This window comes from Tasmannia lanceolata, unplaced genomic scaffold (assembly GCF_043159265.1).
Source record: "Tasmannia lanceolata isolate RefF3 unplaced genomic scaffold, GAP_Taslan_0.1 ptg000003l, whole genome shotgun sequence".
NCBI lineage: Eukaryota > Viridiplantae > Streptophyta > Magnoliopsida > Canellales > Winteraceae > Tasmannia > Tasmannia lanceolata.
This window is the reverse complement of record NW_027518680.1, coordinates 59,124,863-59,137,406: the sequence shown is the minus strand read 5'-3', so window position 1 is coordinate 59,137,406 and position 12,544 is coordinate 59,124,863. Positions and strand designations below refer to the sequence as shown.

The following is a 12,544-nucleotide window of genomic DNA, read 5'->3' as shown; positions in this document are numbered from 1 at the left end:
AGTTTATCATAATTCTTAACATGAAAAGTTTTCTCTTTATTTGTTACAATGACTGTTTCCTTCTACGTAAAATGTCTGTAAAACAAATTTTACAACACGGGAAAATGGGCATAAAATTTGTTTTACGCACATTTCACTTCGAAAGAAACTAAGCCTAATTGGAACTCTTACTCTTCCATTGAAGCAATTGATGGGAATGGTGTACTGGGTCCTCTCCAAATTGTATTAGAATTGTTGATGGGATACTAGAAACCTGATTTTGTCGTTTCCTCTCTGATCAAAGGGATTTTTTCTGATTAAGTTCCGTCTCTCCTGGGCTTTTCAAGTGCTCAGTTTGATAGGATACTGATACTTTTATGTTTCAGGGGCGGATGGGTTTGAATGTAGGTGAGAGTACGGCAGATGACGATGAGCTATTAATCAAGGTTCCTGGTAGCGCATACTCTAGAGAAAATACCACAGATTACAGAACTGAAGCACCTGGAGATTCCTCCATTCAGGAATAAAAGCATGGAGGTCTGTTTCCAAATGACGCAACAGGCCTTCATATTCAAGTGTACAGCACCCTCTGAGGTTTAGCAGGGGCGTTGGAATTGTTCGAAGGCATCTTAGAAGGAGGGCCTCTAATGTTGGTGACTCCTTTAGGTTTGATATCCCAGCAATCTTTTTTGCCACCTGTGGAGCCTCATATTGATCATTTTGACGTAAAAGAAAACTTTTTGGTGGAATATTAATTCCCAATAGTTACATACAGGTCTATATCACGGTGCTCTGTATCCAAGTGATGCAACAGACCTTCAGATTCAAAAGTGTACCCCACATCAGCCTCTCCCCGCCACACCTGTTGTAGATATTTGTAATTTGTGCCAGAGTGTAAATGCAAAAAACCAAGAATCCTTAAATTTTGTATTATGTCTGTTATTCAATGGAATTGAGGCTTCGCCTATTGCTTTTGCACCTGATCAGCTCATTCAGATGAAGCTTACTGAAATGGTGAGTTTTGTATTCTGATGAAATTTCTTTTGCCTGATGGAGAAAAGGAAACTTGACATAAAGAATTTGATTTAATTTGGGTATTGCAGACCCGGATGGTTGGGGTGGGGGAGATCCTGTTAGTGGCTATTATGAACTTGTATGCTGATTTAGATCTAATAGGAAGCCATCAGGTCTAAGTGTGTGTGAGGGATTTGAAGGGTCTCCATGAGTTTAGAAGAAGGGCCCAACATATCTAATATTTTCTTCGTATTTCACTAGGGGACCTGTTGACCAGTGTTGGAACTGTCACTTCGCTTAGGAGCCAAATGTGAGGAAGAGGGTTGCTCAAATGATAGTTTTACTTCTATTATCTTATTTGCCAAAGTAGGTCCTCTTGAAGAATGGACGGCATCTTTAAGATCTGCCTCCACACAAGTCTTTTGATTATAGTTCCACTTCAAAAAATGTCTTGATGGATATGAGCTTGGTCCATGAGGATTTAGGACCTGTTTGTTTTGGATTTTGCAAACCGATTGTGTCAAAAACTGATTATTGGACTCAAATTAAAACTAAGGCCCGGTTTTGGAACAGTTCACTGATTCCCTCTGTTGCAAATTTGAACAGTTCGGGTCTACCCGACCCGCATCAAAGCCCGACATGAATTTTTTTTTTAATACCATTTTTTCTGCTTTGCTTTTTTAGAACATACAAACCTAAAAGGGAAAAATATCACCATAACTGGACCAACCTGATCCAACCGTACTCTGCCCGGCCCGATTGGGAAATCGGGTCTAGTTCGGGTTGGGTTCGGGCTGGGAAAATCTGTTGTAAATAATGACTTAGAGCAATATGGTAATTGGCATGGAATTCAGCCACTGCAAATTAAAGCAGTGAAATGTGGATTTGGGTCTATAAGAACAAGGGATAATTTGGTCAAGGTTGTTGGTTTTGAATCTGGGTTGGTTTGTGAAGAAGAAGAAGTCAACAATTTAGTTCAAGAGAAAGAAGAAAAACTTAATATGAGTGTTGATGGATGAAAATTAGAACATAGAATTAGCCCATCTTGTTCTATTACTTTTGATACCAAGCTTCATTTTTTAGAGGAAAGGGATGAAGAGGTATTATCAAAAAGGATCTTGACACTTAGCAGATCAAACAAGGTTAGGGGTGCATTAGAATTGTATATGTCAATTGAGGCGTCAGGTCTTCGACCCAGTATACATGCTTGTAATTCTCTCCTTTCATGTCTTTTGTGAAATGGGTCTCTCAATAATGCATTGAAAGTGTTCGATATAATGAAGGAGAAGGAAACAGTTACAGGTCATACATACAGCTTGATCCTCAAAGCAGTTGCGAGTGCTCAGGGTTGTGATTCCGCTTTGAAAATGTTCGTAGAATTGGAAGGGGAACGAACGTTGAGGAGGAGTTTTGATGCTGTTGTTTACAATACAATGATATCAGTTTGTGGGAAAGCAAATAATTGGGTTCAAATGGAGGGGCAGTGGAGAAGACTTAAGGAGGATGGTTATAGTGGAACTGAGGTTACTTATCGCGTGTTGGTTAGTACTTTTGTACGATGTGGTCAGACTGAATTGGCACTTGATGCTTTCCATGAAATGGTTCAGAATCAACTAAAACCATGTGAGGATGTTATGAAAGCTATAATTGGTGCATGTGCAAAGGAGGGAAAGTGGGCTTTGGCACTTGATGTTATCCAACTTATGTTGGATAGTGGGTTGAAGCCAAATGCTATTGCATATAATGCATTGATCAATTGTCTTGGGAAAGCTGGGGAAGTTGACCTTGCATTTAGAATTTATAATTTAATGAAATCTTCGGGTCATGTAGCTGATGTTTGTACATGTAATGCATTGCTTAGTGCCCATTATAGGGGAAATCGATACGCCGATGTCCTTCAACTTTTCGAGAGGATTACAAGGGAGAAAAGCTCTGATTTGAATGCTCATCTGTATAATGTGTCTCTAATGTCATGTCAGAGGCTTGGTTCGTGGGATCGATCTTTGCAACTTTTGTGGCATGTGGAGGCAAGTGGAATGGCAATTTCGACTGTGTGGTATAATCATGTTATTGGTGCTTTTGAGGCTGCAAGGAAGCCAGAAGTTGCTTTGCAAGTCTACAAACATATGATTCATCAGAAGTGCAATCCAGACACTTTCACTTATTTGTCATTGATAAGATCTTGCGTATGGGGATCTCTATGGGCTGAAGTGGACGAAATCTTAGATGTAAGTTTCCATTTCTTGACATGTTACATTATCTACATATTTTTAGTTTTTTTTTTTTTGTTAGTGATGTATCTACATAGTTTTAGTTTTCCCTCCATGATAAGTAGAAAGCATCTTAACATCCTATCAAGTATTCTTGTTTGCTAAATTCTGACCCAAATCTTGCTCGCCCAAGTTTATAATTTGATTATGCAGTGCTTGAGAATTCAGAGATGCTATTATGGTATGACATTTATGTTAGATTTTAAAACACTAGGCATTTGGACCTTGCCATCCTTGTCTGCCTTGAGAGATTCCTTTTCATAATAGGAGACAGTTCTTTTCTATAACTTGGACTTGGAGATGTGTTAGTGTCATTCATGGTGATCTTAGATAGCCCAACATATCTCCTTTCAATAATTTTGAAGTTGTAATGGATTTTTCTTATTTATGGTCCTTATTTTTGTTGTTTTCATCTTTTGGTATTTTGTCAAGCAGAGGATTATAAGCATGGTAAATCTGATGCAAACCAATTATAGTTTTCTTGGTCAGGTGCTTGCTTATATATGCGTAGCTGAACTGACTTGTGCTTGACTTGTTTTTCGGTTTTTCCAAAGGAATGAAGTTTATCAATGAATAAATGATTCACATAAAGTTACAGTTTCTTGTTCGCATTACAAGTCCTCCAAATTCAAAACCTAGAATAGGTAGACAATAATTACATTTTCGATATGAGTGAGGACACCTCCACCACTTTTTATGTTTTGTGAGATCGTTTTTTAATAACAATGATGGTGGAAGTCCTTGGCAAAGAAATTTATCTTGATATATATATATTTTTTTGAAAGAAAGCTTTATCTTGGTATTTACCATTCAAAAATAAAATAGAACTATGCGAATGTTAGCTAGAATTCCATCCAACAGTGTGACCTGGATTGTGGCTGAAATGGTTGGTTGAAGGCATTTGGGTGTGTGAAACAAGTTTGACGCCCTTTGTACGCATACCCAATTGTGGGTATGTGAAACAAAGTTAACATGGATTGTCACGACTGTCCTTAAGCTCTTTACTTATAACTTCCACGGAAATCTTGAGGTGGAAGGGGATTCCTTGAACATCATTTCTTGGGGGAGGAAGCGCAGTCCATTGGCCATGAAGACCGTCCTTCTCCCATGTTCCCCGTGTTGCAAATGAAATCGCCGAGCTTCTCGCTAAGGGGAGGGAAACCATGTATCAGGGGTAATTTCTGCCCCCTCCCCCCGCGAGTAATTTTGCTTGCTGTTTTTACTTTGTTCTTTAATAAAATTCCATTACCGTTTTCAAAAAACCGTACACCCAATTTTTCATTTCTTGATTTTGGGGAGTTATCATATTGTAAATATCAAAAGGTTTAGTTTATTAATGCCTCTTGTTGTAAAACTTTGAAGGATATGGATTACCAAAAACAAAGGTTAGGCAGCAAAAATTAAAAAGTACGCTAGTTTGAAACCCAAAAATGTGCCTGCATTTCATTATTCTGGGGTGGCATGTTGGGTAATCAGGAGTATAAGATTCATACAACTATAGAATAGATAAAAGAAGAGGATTTATTCTGCTTACAAGCATGGCTAGTGCTAGAAAACACAATGGCATTATTGTGACTGGAACAACTAGAACACCAACTCCAGGCTAAAGTCCCCTTGAGAAAAAGCTCTGACTTCCAAGATTTAAGAAAGCAGAAGATTTCAAAGTGGGCAACATAATGTTATATTGTTTCTTGCATATGATTCGATGTCATTTGATCTGTGGCCATTGGTGATGACAATTTGCTTCCTAAGGTAGCAACTCGCTTCTAAAGGAAAATTGAGCTGGACTGCTATTTCATCTGAGAATGAGCAACTTATGAGAGTTACAACATCTATTTCCCTTTCAAAGATCAGCTAGCAAGCATATTCACCAAAGCAGCATGGTAGCAATACTGAGAGAGAGAGAGAGAGCATCTGTTCTCTGAGAGACAGCGGGGATGCTGTGTGTGTATGTGTGCACACTTGTGTGGCCCAAATGTAGGTTCTCTTCCTACGGGTTTATGAACATGATTTACTTAGCATTAATCTCTCCCTGTATTCTATGTGCGGCCCAAATGTAGATGCTCTTCCTACGGGTTTATGAACTTGATTTACCTAGCATTAATCTCTCCCTGTATTCTGCGTTGTGCAACTTAATATACATTGTTTTGGAGTCGATGGGTCACCCTCTTGCATGTGTTTGTGCCCACCAAGGAAGCATGATTCTTCACTGGGAGTAGGGAGCCGCGATTCCCTGGTTCTCGAATCCGAAACGAGAATCTTCTCGAATCCCGGTTCGGATTCGCCGGAAACTCGAATCCCACTTTTGGGAATCGTGGTTTATGATTCCCCGGAAACGCGATTCCCACTTTTGGGAACCGCAGTTTAATGTTATGTGAAACCCGATTTTCCGGCGATTCCTCAGAGATTCCCTGGCGATTCCCAACTTCCCAACGATTCCCGGCGACTCCCCGACGACTCTCCGGCGACTCCACGATTCCCGCTTTTGACCATTCCGGGAGCCTTCGATTCCCACTTTCGATTCCCGTTTCGATTCCCGCTTTCGATTCTCGCTCTGGCAACCTTGGTGCCCACCGCACCCACATGGATACAGATTGGTGCCCATGAATTTCTTTTTCCAATTTCTTTTAATTTTTTTTAAAAATTTTTGCAGTGTGTCACACCAGTTGCATCTCTTTATAATGCACTTATCCGTGGCATGTGCCTACGAGGCCGAACCACATTGGCAAAGAAGCTTTACAAGCGAATGCGGAACAGCGGGCTTAAACCTGACGGTAAAACATGGGCATTAATGCTCCAGCACCTACCAAAGGACTCTTAGACGGTAATCAGGTATTATTCTCATCCTCATCAGGAGCACGTTATCCTATGTGCAGCCGATAAACGAAGAATCAGAAGCCATTTCTGCAAAACAAAGAATGGATTATGATCACTCAGCGCTAATCTAAAAAGAAAAAGGTGTATCTATTTGTCAAACTAATGTAACTAAAGCAAAATACGACAGCAGATAGTGATCGTGTGTTAGAAAGTGGAATGAATGCCAGCTGAGATATGTTGCTTGTACAAATGAATAATAAGAACCATTGTTCTGAAATCGAATTGAATTATAATAACTCGTTGAAAATTTTAAGATTTTTATTAAAAGTATTAGAAAATTATTTAGAATAGAGGAAAAGGCAGGCACTACATGCTTGTTCTGAATCACGAACAAAGTTCCCAATCTTTTTTGAATGTTCTCCCCTCAGCTAATAGTAAGGCATATCAGCTGGCTCGATCTAGAGTGGAGAGATAGGCTCTTGAGGTGTTTGATCACTTTGATAGGATTTTGAGGTGTTTGATCACTTTGCCCTTCAGGGTGGTTATGTCTTTTGATTTTGTTGTGTAGCCCTTGACCAGTGCGTTGTCGAGGTTCCTATCTTTCTTATTAATAAGAGCTTCAACATTCAGACTTATTTTTTTTGAAAAAAAAAAGCTTCACGATTAAAAAAATTCCAATCCTGTTGTTGAAGCAAGATGGGACCCTGTTGAAAGATTTGGGAGCCAAAATGGCATATTGGTAATGAATCCCAACAGCTGTATGAACAGGTATTTGTTCCTGAATGAGAATGAGCATGTATCACTGAAGCAGTCCTCTTTAGGAAATAAGAAATGGTCAAATTGACCATAATCTTACATTTCATGAAAAATTGTTAATTAATTTATAACAAATCACACCACTTCTATGTACAAGCAGAAAAAAGAAAAAAGAGCCCTCATTTTCTACAGACCCCAATCACGAAGGCCGCTTGTTCTTTGTGTACCCCATTTTTTACCGCATTCCATGAATCTCCTTCCACCATCGACCTTCAAAGTGTAATGTGGAAATCTGTAATCCAGTCAATAAAGCTCTTGCACGATCCACATTGCCAATGGGGTTACATACTGGAAGTCAATCTGTTTTGCTGGTAATTAAGAATCCTCATTTAGTGAGAGAGGACACTTTGCTTTCTCTTACTTTTCATGGAATTCTTTCTTAAAAAATTACTAGCAGATGCTATTGCCACGCAACCCCTCATCTTGTAAGTCGTGAATGTAATTTTATATGAATGGACTTTTCTTGAATTTTTATCTTTTTAATCATATGTGCATATGATAAAATATAATAGTACTGATCGATCATGCTATACTTTTTACCAACAATATTCACTATTGTTAATGGCTTCTGTAATAGTTTTTAAGATTACTACAACTGTTTTGTGGGAAATGTAAGGACAGCTTAACTTTAAGAATTTTGGTTTTGGAATGTGGAGAAATTCAGTTATCCCAAGATTCTAGTGGGACAGGACTTGGACTGTTTTTGGATGGAAATTTGATGAATATATTTCTCTTCTTAATATTAAAAGAAATGGATGTGTTGGAATTGTTGAAAGGGAATTCTCAATTTGCTTCCAGTACTTGAGTATTTCCACAATTGTTATAAAAGTAGGAACATTTCAACATGCATGTTTATACTTGCAAGTGAAGATGCATTAGTCTAATTAGAAATAAGGAAACACAACCTCTATGACCAGAACAACAATCATTATTATTATTCTGAAGAGAGAATCCTACAAAGTTATATTCTTATATTCAAACAATACTGATGTGACTCAAGTAAACATGATATACTCCCTTTAAAATCCAAAGTGTCTAGTTTGATAGGAAGCCAAACCAATTGAAACTGCAAAAAGAAAAAGAAAAAGAAAACTTCTTATTTGATTCCTCATTTTCCTTAGAATGCCAAAATCTACACAACAATGGGGTCCTATATACAGTACTGCTTCCTCTAGGGTTTTAAATAAATGCCAAAACAATACAGTTGCTTCACAACCATCTCTAACATTCACAAATTTTGGAAATCCCCACTGGGCAGCACAAAGAATGGCTTGTCCCCCGATTCATCATAATGAACAGCATAATGAAAGCAAGTTCTTCTATTCATTGAATCAAACATCAAATTATTTACTCCTGCTTGGAGGAGCTTCTGAACACTTGTGATTAAGACAGATGGATGAACAGATAGATCCAAAAACATGTAAAACACCTGGATCTCTTTCTAACAGAGCTTCAAGCATCTCCAAATCTCCCATTTTGCAGACTCTAAAAACCCATGTTATTGGGTCATCCTGCAACCCTGACCCACACAAAGGGCCCACGATTGTGAGGACAGCTATTCTAAAGAAGAACAGTGGTGAATGACTGAAAAAGAAGCTGTCCTATAAAGAATCTCAGAGAAAAGGCTTTTTTTATGACATGGGGTGTCCTCCCCACCCCATTTTAGGACGGGATTAATCCCTATGGATGCACGCAATCACCCGTAAACCATGAAAACTATTACAAGGCATAGGTATAAGAAGCCTTTTTTTTTTCTCCACAATTTTTAAGGAATGCAAGAATTCCATTAACATCAATATGAATCTTTCCTTCTAAGGGAGGCATCCTTCCTTGCCCAAAGAATTGTTCGAAGGAAATCCTCCTCTATGAAAGTCAGCCTACCTTCTATGGATTGAGTTGATCTCAAACTGTGTTTTGATGCTTCCAACTGTTCCATAGACTAGTTGGTTCTGCATGTTTATGCTATTGACTAGACTGAGCTCATACAGTCCGAACTGGTCTTATTAATTCCAAATTCTGCTACTGTTAACTCCAACTTATATTATTATGATTAATGGGTTTATGTATCCAACCATGACTAAACAAAGATCATCCGCCAAGTGGAGCAAATCTAATGTTCTTAAACTTGTGTAGTTGAACCTTTACTAATTTACTAATCCCTGGAAAAAGAGAGTAACGTGAGACCATGATTATCCCGTTGCCAACCTTTACCATGCTTTTCAGATATTATCAACGAGGGATAAAAGAGGTCTTGTCAGTAAAAGCTGGACGAAAATGTCCTTTGGCAACAGGTTTTCACCTTGTTTTTTCCTTCTTCCCTCTACTTTTACTTTCCCATTTTCACCTTTTTGATTTTTTACCCTACTAGTCATCTTCCTCCTTGTTCAGCCACCATTGTTGCTGGCAAGTCTTTAAAACTAGAAAGTTGAGTTCTTACCATCTATCTCTCTGTATCTAGATTTTGTTTTTTTTTTTTTTAGGGTTTTGCACTATTTTTCATTCCTCTATTTATGATTTATCTTGTTTAGGGTTTAAGCGGTTTGTATTTTAGGGCGTGTTCTGGAGATAATGCATGGATGGCTTCACTCACTTTTTGGAAGACAAGTGGTTGTATAGGAAAAATTTGATGTAATACATGAATGGATGGCTACACATTTTTTTGATGTACTTAATTTTTTTTGAAATACACGAATTGGGATGTAATACGTGAAGCACATTTAATGAATACAACATCTATTTCTCTTGTTATTTCTATCATGAGCAGAATTGTAATGCTATTAGAAGAGTTGCTATAGGCAGGGGGTTTTGTAGCAGAAGGGGTTTATTAACTCTCTCGAAGGGAGTTAGCAACTCTCAAAAGTAGGGTTATCAATTTCCGAATGGGCTTATCAAGTGCCTAAAAATTGGCCGAGGGTACTGGAGTTTTGGAAGGGGGTTTTCAAGTCTTTGGGATTGGGGTTATCTAATATCAAAATGGGGTTACAATTTCCGAACGGGCTTATCAAGTCCCTGGAAATTGGCCGAGGGTACTGGAGTTTGGGAAGGGGGTTTTCAAGTCTCTGGGATTGGGGTTATCTAGTACCAAAATGGGGTTACCAATTTCCAAATGGGCTTATCAAGTCCCTGAAAATTAGCCGAGGGTACTGAAGTTTCGGAAGGGGGTTTTCAAGTCTCTGGATTGGGATTGGGGTTATCTAGTATCAAAATGGGGTTACCAATTTCGGAATGGGCTTATCAAGTCCCTTATGAACACGTTTTTACTTGGTTTTTTTTTTTTAGTCGTTCATTTTCACGGTTTTTTTCTTTCTAAGCTGTGATTCCATCTTCCTCATCCACCATTGAAAGGGAGAAGGAGAAATGCAAAACCCTAAAACAAATGAAAAACAAAACCTAGATACAGAGAGATAGATGCGAATGAACTCACGTTTCAAGTTTTCGAGACTTTCCAGTGACAATGGTGGCTGAATGAATGAGGAAGATGACTGGTAGGGGTAAAAAAAACAAAGTTGAAAATGGAAAAGTAGAAAAATGAGGAAAAGTAGAGAAAAGACGGAAAAGTGGAAAAGCAAAACTTGTAGCTTAAGGAAAGGGCATTTTCGTCCAGCTTTTACTAGCATGACCTCTTTTGTCTCTCGTTGATAATTTCAGAAAAGCATGGCTCATGTGGATAATTCCGCCTAATTTTTCTCAACCATTGGTAATTGTTCCTAGCTTTTATTTATACAATGATTGGTCATGCGAGGGTGATGATCTCTATACAGTTGCTCATATCAGCCAACTGTATAGAGAATTATTACCAATCGACTTCTTAGCAACTCATTTGTTTAGACTCGGGCCCTGTTAGAGAATTGATTTTTTAGTCCAAAACTGATTATTTTACTCAAATCAAACGCAGTTTTGGTTCCCAAATCACTTCTGGTTCAAAATCAATTCTCAAAATCCAAAAGGAACAGGGATTACCATGGATTTTCATCAGTTAAACTATTTTGGTGGTTAAGATTTCTCAACAATAAGCTACTTGAATATAGAGAAATTGAAATCCCTAGAGATTACCATGGATGCCTCTTGGTTAATCATTGCATGTCTGCTAATGTTAATGTGCCACCCTTGTTTACTCCCTACAAAATCCCACCCAGAAACCACCCCAAAAAGGTGATTTTTTGCTTCGATTTCTTGGGAATGATGCTTTTTTTTCTCACTTTTTTTCACTCTTCTCTCTCTATATTGGTAATGACACTCCCTACCAAGTTGACTGTCAATAGCTTTCTTTGCTTGGATAGTTGGATGTAAAAGGATCGTTTGATCCGAATATGACCCACAAACACAAGTCAGTCCATTGCCATTGGCCCCACTTTAATCAGATGATCATAGCTCCTTGATCTAGGATCATGTGGGTCAATTCGATCAAAAACCCCTAATGATGCATGTCCTTAAATGGGACCCAATGTTGATCTTGGGTTTGGCATCTCCTCCCTCCTTGCCTCCTTGGATCAAGATTGTCCCTTAGGCAGCCATAAATAATATGGCTTAGACTACCAGGTAGGGATATATTTGCCATTTTCTTAAAATGTACGGGTGCTTTTGTAATTAAAAAAAAATGCTCTTGATAAATTAAAAGAATAAGAGGGGCTGTTAGGGACATTCTCTGATATGGAAAACAGCCAATAATTTCTCGATAGATATAGCACTCCTCAATTAAGAACTTTCCCAAGTTGATTGTCAATAGTTTTTTTTTTTTTCCCTAACCATAGCAACTAAGCTAGAAAAGTGTAACTCGAAAAAAAGAAAAAAAAAAGAGTCCACTGAAATCCACCTCCATTAGGAGATTTCTAACTCAAAATGCCCTTTTTCTACGTAAAACAACAACCATTTCTCATGTTCTTTTCTCAGAGTGAGCATTGAAAGATAATAGAGTAACAGGCCATTTCATGGTTCAAAGAACCAGAAAATGATAAATTCTAATCCTATTCCAAACCTATATAAATCTGTAACTTGCTTAAATAAGAGATTTTTTTTCTCCTTGATTTTCTCGTGTGCAAGTATCCTAATAACCATGAGAAGTTCAACATTCGCCTTTCCATTTTACCTGAATTTTCTTGCAGGCCAGAAGCTTGAAGCAGGAAAAGAACAAGATAATACAAAAAGAGATGATAATGAAAATGAAGCAGATGAAGGTGAAGTTACTAATAGTGAAGGGATTTCAAGACAATAGGCACCCTTTAACAGAGTAATACATGGGGCTACAGTAAAAATCAACAAGTTAAAAGGTGCGGAAATGTTTGACAAATTTTCCGAATAACCTACCAATTTTTTTTTTTTCAGAATAACCTAATTATTTTGAAAGAAAATAAACAGTTTCGATCTCAGGCGCTTTAAATAATGACCGATTGAGGAATGAGAGAATGAAGGGCGCCCTTGCAAAAACCAGTTCAAGGGCGCCCCCATTGGTCAGTTTCAGCAAAAGTAAAATAAGATGGCAGCGAAAATAGTGGATGGCGCAGGAAAAAACGGAATGGCTTTGACTTTCGCTGAAACTGACCAATTGGGGCGCCGTTGAAACTGGTTTTTATAAGGGCACCCTTCATTCTATTATCATTCCTCTTCGATAAATAGTTTATCAAAGGTTTCCGAAAAATATTTATTCTTTT

General features: G+C 38.1%; 2 protein-coding genes across 5 annotated transcripts in view; both read left to right on the top strand.

Moving 5' to 3' along the window:
- The window catches only part of LOC143857121 (SNF2 domain-containing protein / helicase domain-containing protein / HNH endonuclease domain-containing protein), a 39,754-nt gene extending 38,801 nt beyond the window's left edge, over positions 1-953 (top strand). For 3 of the 4 annotated variants that reach the window (XM_077367430.1, XM_077367419.1, XM_077367409.1), the window contains one exon: positions 366-953. In XM_077367430.1, coding sequence (XP_077223545.1) covers positions 366-506 — 141 coding nt within the window. In that variant the 3' untranslated portion in view covers positions 507-953. The remainder of the gene's footprint in view (positions 1-365) is intronic. The other variant, XR_013238448.1, reaches the window with a different exon arrangement.
- Positions 954-1,498: 545 nt separating this feature from the next.
- LOC143863714 (pentatricopeptide repeat-containing protein At3g29290-like) lies at positions 1,499-6,507 on the top strand. The gene is made up of 2 exons (XM_077374476.1): positions 1,499-3,221; positions 5,917-6,507. The coding sequence occupies exons 1-2, from the start codon at positions 2,271-2,273 to the stop codon at positions 6,082-6,084; spliced, it is 1,119 nt and encodes a 372-aa protein (XP_077230591.1). The 5' UTR covers positions 1,499-2,270; the 3' UTR covers positions 6,085-6,507.
- The last annotated feature ends 6,037 nt before the right edge of the window (positions 6,508-12,544 follow it).

Excerpts from the sequence above, each read along its gene's own strand:
- LOC143863714 (XM_077374476.1), top strand. The coding sequence starts at position 2,271 with ATGAAGGAGAAGGAAACAGTTACAGGTCATACATACAGCTTGATCCTC. Across the intron at positions 3,222-5,916 it reads AAGTGGACGAAATCTTAGAT|TGTGTCACACCAGTTGCATC; the intron begins GTAAGTTTCCAT and ends AAATTTTTGCAG.